Here is an 11,921-nt window from a genome sequence, read left to right on the forward strand (position 1 = left end):
GATGTGATATAACTGTTTACTATTACATTGATTTATGGTGTTTATGTGCACTATCAGATTCGATATACCATGTCAGTGAGCTTTTATCGATAAAAAAAATCGGAGTAACATAAGAAAAGTACAGATCTTCCACAAGGAAAATAAATAATCCTAGTTATAGCTTTTTGTTCGGTGTGAGCCAAGGCTCCGTGTTGAAGGCCGTACATTGACTTATAATGGTTTACTTTTATAAATTGTTATTTGGATTGAGAGTTGTCTCATTGGCACTCACACCACGTCTTCCTATTTCTAGTTAATAAAGATTAAAGTCAAAGTCGGTCACCATTACACTCTTTTACTCTATAACTCTATGTAGAGTGTACATACCTATATGATAAATATGATTTTATTCCTGACAAATTCCGGTTACAAAGATAAAAAAAAATCCTTAGTACTTCGAAAAAGATCCTACTTTTGTAAACAGGATATTTATAAAAATAACCATACATGTATAATTGATATTCGTGTCAACACCGAAGTGCTGACTACTGGGCTGGTGATACCCTCGTAGACGAAACGTCCACCAGCAGTGACATCGACCAAGTGCTGTAAATAATTATCAAAGGTACCAAGCTTATAATTTTATACGCCAGACGCACGTTTCGTCTACATAAAACTCACCAGTGATGCTCAGATCAAAATAGTTATAAAGCCAAACAAGTACAAAGTTGAAGAGCATTAGGGACCCAATATTCTAAAAAGTTGTGCCAAATACGTTTAAGATAACTATGCCTGGGTAACAAAAGTCTTTGTATTTCGAAAACATTCATACTTTTGTAAATAGGAAATTTATAAAATGACCATATAATTGATATTCATGTTAACACCGAAGTGCTGCCAAATACGTTTAAGATAACTATGCCTGGGTAACAAAAGTCTTTGTATTTCGAAAACATTCATACTTTTGTAAACAGGAAATTTATAAAATGACCATATAATTGATATTCATGTCAACACAGAAGTGCTGACTACTGGGCTGGTGATACCCTTGGGTAATATTTTTAAAACCTAACTTTATTAATTAATAATGCTGCTTATCATTAACAGTCACTTCAAATTGTACTGCTAAGGGTGCACCATCAATGGTTTGAAGCCATCTTATCATAATTTCCTTGATAGAGAGTTGTTGCTCACAAGGAAGCTAGTTCCAAATGGTAAGGTTGAAATATCCCTTCGTAAATTTTACGGATGACATCACGGAGTTAGTTGACCGTTATGGAATAACCGTTTCCCAGATGATATCGGATATGTTCCTTGTGTCGTAACTACAATCCCCTTCCCTTTTCACGAATGTGACCTACCGAATCAGACTATTTACCGGGTTTTCATAACCATCAGCAACAAGACGGTAGCCACATGTGGAGCAGGATCTGTTTACCCTTCCGAAGCACCTGAATCACCCACAGTTTTTCGTTGGGTTCGTGTCTTTAGTCTATAGTTTTCTATGTTGTGTCTTGTGTACTATAATTTGTCTGTTTATCTTTATATTTTTCTTTTTTGGCCATGAAATTGTCAGTTTATTTTCAATCTATGACATTGACCATGTTGACTGTCCCTCTGGTATCTTTCGCTCCTCTTTCATACAAGTGAGAGGTTTAGCTAGCTTCAAAACCAGGTTTAATCCACCATTTTCTACATACGAAAATGCCTGTACCAGGTCAGGAATATGACAGTTGTAATCCATTTGTTTAATTTGTTTGAGCTTTTGATTTTGCCATTTGATTAGCATCTTTCCATTTTGAATATTCATCGGAGTTCAGTATTTTTTTATTTTACTTTTTTCATAACAATATATGTACATTATCGGAAAATATAAAATATAAAATAGGACGGAAAACGAGACTCGCAGAGCTTTTCTCCTTTTTCGTAGCGAGTACAAATACATTTTATAATTCCGACAATGTACATGTATTGTTTTTATCCTGCAATTTACACCCGGTTCTTGAGCGCTAGTTGTTTATTTCCAAATCATTGCCTCTTATTTTTACAAGAAATTGCATACAGAGTGTAGTTGAAAGAAGGACTGCGAAGATAACCCTTATATTTCATTTTAATTAGTAAAACTAGGATATAATGGAAATGGTGGCATGCAGAGGTGGATTTAGGCGGGGGCGTGGCGGGCTTGTGCCCCCTAAAGCATGGGCTGTCCTCAGCGTAATAAAGTATCTGTGGAGACGGCAAAAAATAATGTCGTCGCAAATCCATCCATTTTAACATTCAAAGAATATAAAACAGTAAGTTTAACAGAATCAACGTGATTACTTATCAATTGACCTTTATTTAAGTTCTATAAATATACTTCAAAAGAAGGTGTCAAACGCGGTGCTGCATTTGATGACAATTATTATAGGCTTAAACTGTTAAAGTAAAAGCAATTGTTACATTCTGGTTTTTATAAACAACTTCTTTGATAATCGAATTTCAAAAACATCACTTACTCACTTTCCCACGAAGTATGTGAAAGTGTCCTACCAGCGGTTAGGTTAGTTATTTCATCATGGCACGGCCAAGAAAACATTCCAGGTTAGATTCTTTATTAATGAAAGATAGAAATACTGGTTCAAGTGAAAGGTTAGTTTATTATTTTTTATCATATTTAATATTTCTGTCACGGTCTATATATATTTCTCACGTGCAATCTTAACATTTTGCCGAAGTATGCATAATCGGTCAAGCCCCCACCGACACGTACTACCGTATTACACGGGATCCCAAGAAAATAAAGATAACTTCGTAAAAGCATCTCACTCTGATTTTAGAGATTTTTGGCGAAAACAGTATATATAAAGTCTGGCACGACCTCCAAAAATCAAAGAATTAAAAGCAGATATTATGAAAAGACCAGGATTTGTATACAAATCCAAAGACAATTAAAAATCGCTGGTAAAAGTAGAAATTCAAGTTCGTTTGCAAAATCAAATATTGGTCAGGTGAGCTATCGTAATATGTCTCGTTTCGCTTTGCGTCCGTCGGCCCGCAAGTCTATCTGTCAACTTTTCACATTTGCCTCGTCCTTACTTATATATATTTTGTATTGCATTCATAAGGTGTATGTACTACTAAAGTGTGCTTCTTTTCATGTTGTAACCCTGAACTTTCAAAGATACTATCTGATAATATGGAAGCATTTTGTAGATTAAAAAAGGTTCAATATTTAAACTGTTTATAACACTCTACGATATTTCCTTCCTATTTTTAATCTTTGCTAATACAAAAAGTCATCAAAGATTCAGATTATAAAAAAAACCATATTACCCGGTGATCTAATTTAGAGTAATGTTTTCTTTTAAGAAATAAGTATAGTTTATGCATTTAAAAAATTAATGTAGCTTCATTGATGCTCGAGGCAAAAATAATCTAAAAAATCAGAGACTTTAAGGGGGTAGACCTTGGTTCAGAGAGATAAGTCTATAAATCAGTTATGTGAAGATGACACAGGAAAAACAACTTTTTAAAAAAGGAAGACGCATAATCACAGTTCAAAATCTGATTCGAACAGTTTTTTATGTAAAGGAATGAACTGTTATAAATCAGACTTAGTTAAGGCTGAGGATTGGTGCCTTCATACGAGTTTAACCCATCCACATTATGTTTGTGCCTGTCCCAAGTCAGGAGCCTGTTGTTCAGTTGTTGTCGTTTTTTGTCGTTTCACATATTTGTTTCTCGTTCATTATTTCGTACATATATTAGCCCTTTAGTTTTCTCGATCGAATTGTTTAACATTTGTTAATTGGGGCCTTTTTATAGCTGACTATGCGGTATCAGCTTTGCTCATTGTGCATGTTGTTGAAGGCCGTACTGGACCTATATTTATTAATTTCTGTGTTATTTCTCTTGCTGAGAGGTGTCATTTGCAATCTTACACCATCTTCTTATCTTTATATTCACTGTGAACATAAAATGACTGTTTGTTTAGGCAATCCGAGAAAATATTGAACAGTATGGCAGCAGGTAAGTCCAATGGAAACCAATACACATGCCCTTATCTCTTATAAACACAAAAATGTGTTCCTAGGACCTTTTCTTTAATAATTCTATGTGCAGTGAAATGCGAAATTGTTGTTAAAACTCTAAAGAGTTATGTTAAATAGAAAAAGATATATGAGTGCCAAAGACAAATCTGTCAACTAGAGAACAGAAGGAAATTACAAAATCCCGCTATGATAAACTTTTAAACAGTTAGAGACAGACAAAGACAAGAACCAATCTAAATTGTGGACAACACTTTAGACGAAACAAGTGTTCATAGTGGACAGGTTGTATTGGTGGAGGAAGTCGAGTAGCTCGATGAGTACTTATAACTTTTTACACGATCAATTGCAATCCTAGTCTATCAAGATTGGTGTCAAACGGAGCTTGAAACGTGCAGTATAAACTCAGTGTTTAAAGGTTAGTGATTATTTGTAAATGAACTACTATGACCACTTGACCACTGCTAGAATTTAAATAAGATGACGCATTTCTGAAATGAAAATAAATAAAGAAAGACATACCAAGGAACAAACAATAAACGACATTTAAGACAATTGTGGACTAACTGTTTTGTATCTGTGGATTTTGGGTTTGAAATATTCGTGTGGGTTCCTAATTTTTTGGTGTTGACAGTTATTCGGAACACATGTGGCATACTCATTAAAATCAATATCAAACATTTTTTTTATTATTTCGGATTTTTCACGAGATGTTTTCTTCTGTTTTCTTCAAGATTCAGGTTAGCGTCCATCGCCCACACTGAAACGATAAAATTGTATCTTTCACATATAACATAACATTAACGTTACAAATTCTACTTTCCAAGATGCTAGTTTTGACAATATATACAGTTGAAACTTAAAGACTTCTTAAAACTTGAAAGGCTGAGGCAAACAAAAAGGAATTGAAGTTAATTAGTTTCAGTGATACACAAAATTACAAATATCAATTGAAAAGAATTCATTTTAAACTGAAAACGGAAACCAGGCATTTTTGTAACTGATTTTTTAACTGATTTTTTGATAGTTTTTTCATATGTTGTACTATTACACGTCTGTCCAATGTTTGGAGACGGTTAGGCACCCGTAAACATGTAAAATCCCAACACATAATGTAGGATAAAATTAAGAATGGAAATGAGGAATATGACAAAGAGACAACAACCCGACCAAAGAGCCTATAATTCAGTGGGTGTCGTTTGTTGCTATGTATCATATTTGTATTTTTTTCATTGTTTTGTAATTAAATCTGGCCCTTAATTGTTTCGTTAAAAATGTTTTAAATTTGTCATTTTATAGCTGAATATGTGTTATGTGTTTTGCTCATTACTGAAGGCCGTACGGTGACCTATAGTTGTTAACTTCGATGTCATTTGGTCTCAGGTGAAAAGTTGTCTCATTCAAAATTATATCACATATTCGTATTCTAATATCGATATTATTGAATATTTATCATGCACAGTAAGTTCAAGAAAATTATTCGTTGTGTGCATATACTATACGGAAATGCATACCATCAAGTTAATTTGATTGTTTTATATGAATTTAGTTTGGTTTTGCACACATTATTCCAATCCGAGGTAAACTCAAAAATAGATATCAACGGAGGAAAATCGCGAAATTTACTGATTACCTTGAAATACTGGCAATGTCATATAAATTTAGGAATATTGCAATTTTCAAATCAATAGTTTTGCAAAAATACCCGATTTTGATATAAATTAAAGGAGATTTTGAAAATAAATCGAGGAGAGGAAACTTCAATTGGTAAATATAAAATGTCTTTAACAGGTGTGTATTAAATATATCAAACTTAATATCATATACATGTAACCACGCCTATGAAACATATTTCTGAGTTTATTGTACGGTGATTTTGAATCAACTTCATAATCCTAAAACAACAACACGAAGAAGGGACAAAAAGAATATTTCTCATGATGTTCTTGACAGGCACATGGATTATCTGTTTAAAAAACACTGACTTATGAGCTAATTGTTAGCTCGTTTTCTGAACAGGAACAAGAACTACCAACATGTCTGAGGTAAAAATATTGTTTGGGATGGGGTTTTTGCCATTTATCTTACTATTTGTTTCTACTGTTGAATTGACCGTATACTACATCAATATTCTGTTTAGACCTCCATATTCAATATCTTACATTTCTGTCATAGTACATATCTATAGGCAAATTCATCTTGAGCATAAATTTAACTTATTCTAAAAAGAATGATACATTATAAACTTAATTCGTGAAACAGGTCATCTGTACAAGAAAATCCTATCATTTGGTTTGTTAACTTAAACTTGCCAACATGTCAATCCACAGCACTCTCCTTCCCTTGTTAAACGTGGCAGACACTCGTCCTTACAATTATGAATACAATCTTTTACACCTGTAAAAAATATAATGAAAACAACTCGAATAAACTTCAGGCATCTGAAACGATTTTCTGGATTTACCTTCATCGGGAATCATAAAAGCCGAATATTTGAAAGCCAAGGATGTATAAGAACTGACGTTGAAGAACTAGTAATCAAATATTACCTTAATAAATCCATATATATTTCCTTTTTCTCAAAATATTTTGTCGTAACCCAAAATAAAAACGGATAGGTCATATTCTCAGTTTACTGATTCCAGGGTTTTAGCTATACTCATCGTCAAGTATTTTCAAACTAGCTTTACCATTCTATGACTGATGATCCCCAAGATATTTGTATTTCATAAAACAAAAGGATAACTGTGATGCACATTTAGTCTGTTGTATCATGACAATCTTGCATGTTGCATTAGAAGGACATAGTTGTTTTAATGAAGTTCAATCAGTCCTTCAGTTGCTTCATTTATTTTTTTACGTTGTAAATGACATTGTTTGTTAAATTAGGATCATTCCAGAATCCCTAATCTGTGGGAGTTCATATTTTAGAACAGTTGGAATTTTATTTTTGAATTCTCGATGAATTCCTTTTAATTTTGTTTGAAGATTTTATGAAAAGCAAATATTCATTTGTTAAATTTTTGTTGTGCGTCCAATTTTCCGATAATTATTATTATTTTTCATTATGTATGTCCCCCCTATCGTTTTTCTTTATCATTTATTATAACCATATTACTTACATGGTTTAGGTGTCGTTATCGGAGTTGGTGTACAACAGAACCTGTTGCCACAACAGTCATTTGTATCTTTGGTTCCATCACAGGTTTCACCCTCACTCATACATGTAGAACCAACAGGGCATGTGTCTAGGAATAAAAAGATGATGGATTAAAAAGATATATCACATCGGAGTCTGCTTTGTGATGAACAAAAAGGATTGCTAAATCTAAATTCATATTTCAAAGGTATAAATATACCAGCATTACAAAAAAAGGTAAACAAAATAAAACAAAAACACAAGTCATGTACAGCTGAAATGAAACAAAAGATTGAATAAAACCCATCTTCCATTCTTTACTGAGATGTTCTAAATTGGTCAGGTGGAGTAACTACTTCCTGGTTAACTACTTTCGAATACGTAGGATCAATAGAGTACTACATGTGTCAGTTTGTTTATACTGGATGATTTTTTTGGGGTATTGATACTGCTTTTACTCATAATACAAATGCCCAAACATCTGGTTTGTTCTCAAATGTAAAAACAAAATAGAACATTACATCTACACCTTCTTGTAACAACCTAAGAGTGATATATGTAATAAGATCCTTAAATATAAGTCATGATCGGTGATGAGCGTAATGAAATATAGAGGTTTTGTTAATGGGTCTTGTTATTGCAAGATAATTAAAATATTGAAAAGTGCAAATCCCAAGTCAGGAATACGACAGTTATTTTCCAGTCAGTTGATTGATAAAGTCGAGGGTATTGTTTTTTTCAATTGTTATGGACTGCACATATTTGAATGTATCTTAGAGTTTTTAAATACTATTTACCTTATACATGACTCAATGTAAATAATTTGAAAATAAAGCCGATAAGAATAAGTTTCTATGGAACACAATGCCCTAAATGTTTTGTTTAGATGCTCGGTGACTTAGATTTGGTCAATATTTTAATTCGGCATAACTATTCAACAGTTCACTCTATAATGTACATGACTTTTGTGTACAAAGTATCAAATTGACATGACAACAAAACTACATTAAAACAAAAATATATCCTACAAAAAAAAAAGCTTTACGTTTACCTGATACGAGAGAAATTGATTATCTGACGGACGGATGCATATACAGAAAAACATAATGACACTCCTGTTAAAGTCGAAATTAATATCACATTAGCATAACAATTCAACTGACTGATTTGACCCATAAGTTCAGATTAATTTGCCGAGAGAGAAAGTTTAAGACTGGTCATCTTAAGTTGAAATGCAGAATACGTTCACCCTGTTGACTCACTCGGTCGTATTTATCTAAAATGTTTCTCTTCGTTTTCGGTTGTTGCCTTGATTTGTCTCTTCTTAATCGATTTACGATATTTCATTCGGCAATCCTCGGTAGAATCCGCTACTCTCCGATGAGGTTACGGAATCGGCCGAGTTGAGACGATTTACGATATTGGTGAACTATTGTTTTCTTAGTTTATATCATGCAAATTCTATTCTTTGGTTCTATTCATTTAGAATAATTGTTGGAAATATGGAAGACAAAGAATATATTATAAGTTATTCAGTTTTGCGTATGTGTACCGTTCATTTCTCACATTCCTATTCAATGCTAGTATATAGGACTTGACATAAGTTATGTCGTTCGGTAATCAATGATACAATAATTATTGCTAAAATAAATTCGTTACTTACCAGTACATTTGCAACATGCCTTCCCACACTTGCACCTGACAGATAGTTTTTCCACATTACCTCCTAACGATGGACATGTGTCAGAGTCTGAACAATATCCACCTCGTTCGGTACATGCAAAGTTCGGTTTGCCTGTAATTTTATAACAAATTATTTTAGAGATGATAAGTAAATCAAACCCTGTAATACTACGAAAATCTTTAATAGGTAATATATCACATTCTTGTTGAATGGATCACTGCTTCAACTGGATAATCAAGACAATGACCAGACGTAAAACGATCAAAATAGAAACAATGTACAAAATCACTTCACAGAAAAAAAAGCAATTGAACAACACGAACTCCAAAGTCAGGTTCTTAATAAAAACTGTCAATTATTTCACATACATGAAATAAATTATAAATGTACTTTGTGCTTAATAGTTGTGTTGAAGAACATTTTGATACAGAATGTGTTAGTGTTTCTTAAAAATAGGATGAAATCAAATTATTAATCTCAATAAATTGATTAGTATTTGAATAACAATACTGAACAACACTTTCCTTCCGATACAAATTCGATTTTTGCTAAATTTACTTTATTTATTGTCTTTCAAACGAGAAATAAAACGACGACAAAACAAGAAACAACCCACAAAATCACTTGACAGAAAAAAATAATTAACAACAATTTAACAACACAAACCGAAAAGTCATATTCCTCAGAGACTATCAATTATTCAACAGCCGTTGATGAATAAAACATGGAAATCTTAAAAATTGGCAGTAAACATTTAACATAATGAATTCAATACTTCACATAGACAAAGCATGTACGTTGTACTAAGATTTGATTTGTTAAACCAATCAATAAGCTACATGTATGTTACAACCTCTGCCTACATCGATATATATTTGTATCTTTCATCATTATCAAAAAAATCCTTTACAATAAACACTTACCTTTACACTGATAAATCATTGTTATTGCCACTACTAAAACGAGCAGAGCAGTTTTCCCCATATTAGCTATTTGAAAGGTAATTCAGAGAATGCCTGATACGACAATGGTTATAGCTTAAATATCTAAATGAGTCGGATCAATGGACCAATAAGGAAATGTTGAATTATGGGGGTGTTATTGTTTTTGGATTTTGATTGGTTCATACGTGAGAATTGCATGATGATAATAGTTGTGTTAAACGTCCTTGACAACCAAAGGCAAAGGACGTTGGGTTTTTTTTACTCCTTGTGAACATTCAAAAATAGAAATATAACAGTACTTTCTGTAGAAAAAAATATGTTTTAATAGCAACATACTTATGTTTACGATGATAAAATCATTTCTTCAACCATCAGAGGTATCGACCACAATCCAACAAATTGAGACAGTACGCGACTGCTCTCATGCGTTTTACTGACTTGAAACAACACATGAAATGCAAGACATATTCGTTACAATTATTAAATTATAGATCTTAATACGGTTGGAATTGTCAATATGTATGAAGCTACGACGGAGGTTATGATTTCGAATTTGCGTTTTTCTTTGTTTTCTGCATTTTTCTAAATCTGTATGTTATTTTGACATTTTTGCGATTAGAATTGAACTTTCCGATTTGTTTTCTTGAGGTTGTTTCTTTGGTTTATTTTTGGCAACTTAATTCATTTGGAAAAGACATTATGTCTTTGTCTATATATATTGATTACATCTGTTCAAATGCATTTTTGTAAATAGTTATCAAAGGTACTAGGATTATAATTTAATACGCCATACGCGCGTTAAGCCTACATAAGACTCATCAGTGACGCTCAAATCTAAATAGTTATAAAGCCAAACAGGTACAAAGTGTAAATTACAATGTAAATGTTGCCCTAATTAGGCATGTTGCGTCAATGAAATACCTTATAATTAATACAAATATGTCTTTTTCTTACGGATACATTGTGAAGTCATACTCATTTAATGAAAATATGAATTCGATACGGTGTAACAATACTATTTACGAGTGCGTATAATTTGGTAAATAAAAAAGGTCTTCAAAATATAATTAAAGAATTTATAGATTTCGGACAAAGTGCTTAGCTGCTCTCTCTTGGTCGTTATTCTCTAATTATCAACAATTAAATTCTACAAAACCTAAACTGTTAGATTGAATCTATTGAATTAAAGATTTAATATATCTATTGGAAATATACTTTTACTAACCCATGCTGTCAGTATAATACAAATATTTCCTCAAACTTGTTTTGATTACAGCTGTTGATGATTTTTTATCCCCAAAAAATGCATTGTACTTTTAAACAAAACTTCCTTGTCTGATAATATGTCTAACTGTTCGATCAATAATTATTGATAATTTTATAACTAAACGGTCATTAATAAATAACATTGGAGGCACTAAATGAGCATTTCGACAATGAATTTACCTTCAGTAATACTCGAGTAAAAACAATTGAATATCAAAAACAAGATATGAAAGCTTATCAAAAAGAGACTAAACTCTATTCACATCGAATAAGGAATCGAGGCCAGTATGCTTAAATCTTTTTAAGTTAAGATTTTCCTTAGTAAAATCATCTTGTTGGTTTTTAGTCGCGCCCACAAACCTTAAGTGGTATGTATAAATCCCCTTAAACTAAGAAAACACCTAATATTATTTTTCAGTATAAATTTTCCAAAACAGATGTATCATTCATGCGTTTTTGCAGAAAATGGATAGATTGATTATCATTTAATTGATTAATAATCATATCAGTAATATTTCGTTTGTTTATTTCTAAATAATAATGAAAATTAAAATTTTCTTAAAATCACGTATAATCATCAAAACCAAGAGATAACAAAGGGTGGTTATACAATTTCATTCTACCCTTATGTCTCAATCTCGCTATTATGTATTCCTATAATACGCACAGTTTTTACCCGCTCGGAATTCATTCATTTATTTTTGTTTAATTCTCCCGTTCATGCATGCTTACATAAATAACATTGAATGTTTTTGTGAAATTACACCGCCTGGTATCCATTGTTAGTATAAAAGAGTATGAATGAAGCGATGAGGATCGTTCGGCATCCAATCTTCTGTAGACGAAACAAGCGTCTGGCGTACAAAATTATAATTCTG

General features: G+C 32.3%; 1 protein-coding gene across 1 annotated transcript; it reads right to left on the reverse strand.

Annotated features, from left to right (window-relative positions):
- Positions 1 to 4,683: 4,683 nt before the first annotated feature.
- LOC139487114 (uncharacterized) lies at positions 4,684 to 9,882 on the reverse strand. Its single transcript, XM_071272107.1, has 5 exons — positions 9,757 to 9,882; positions 8,813 to 8,944; positions 7,133 to 7,258; positions 6,323 to 6,407; positions 4,684 to 4,770 (listed from the first exon to the last, which is right to left on the reverse strand). The coding sequence occupies exons 1-5, from the start codon at positions 9,815 to 9,817 to the stop codon at positions 4,752 to 4,754; spliced, it is 423 nt and encodes a 140-aa protein (XP_071128208.1). The 5' UTR covers positions 9,818 to 9,882; the 3' UTR covers positions 4,684 to 4,751.
- Positions 9,883 to 11,921: the final 2,039 nt, after the last annotated feature.

This window comes from Mytilus edulis, chromosome 8 (genome assembly GCF_963676685.1).
Source record: "Mytilus edulis chromosome 8, xbMytEdul2.2, whole genome shotgun sequence".
In the NCBI taxonomy this organism is placed as follows: Eukaryota; Metazoa; Mollusca; class Bivalvia; order Mytilida; family Mytilidae; genus Mytilus; species Mytilus edulis.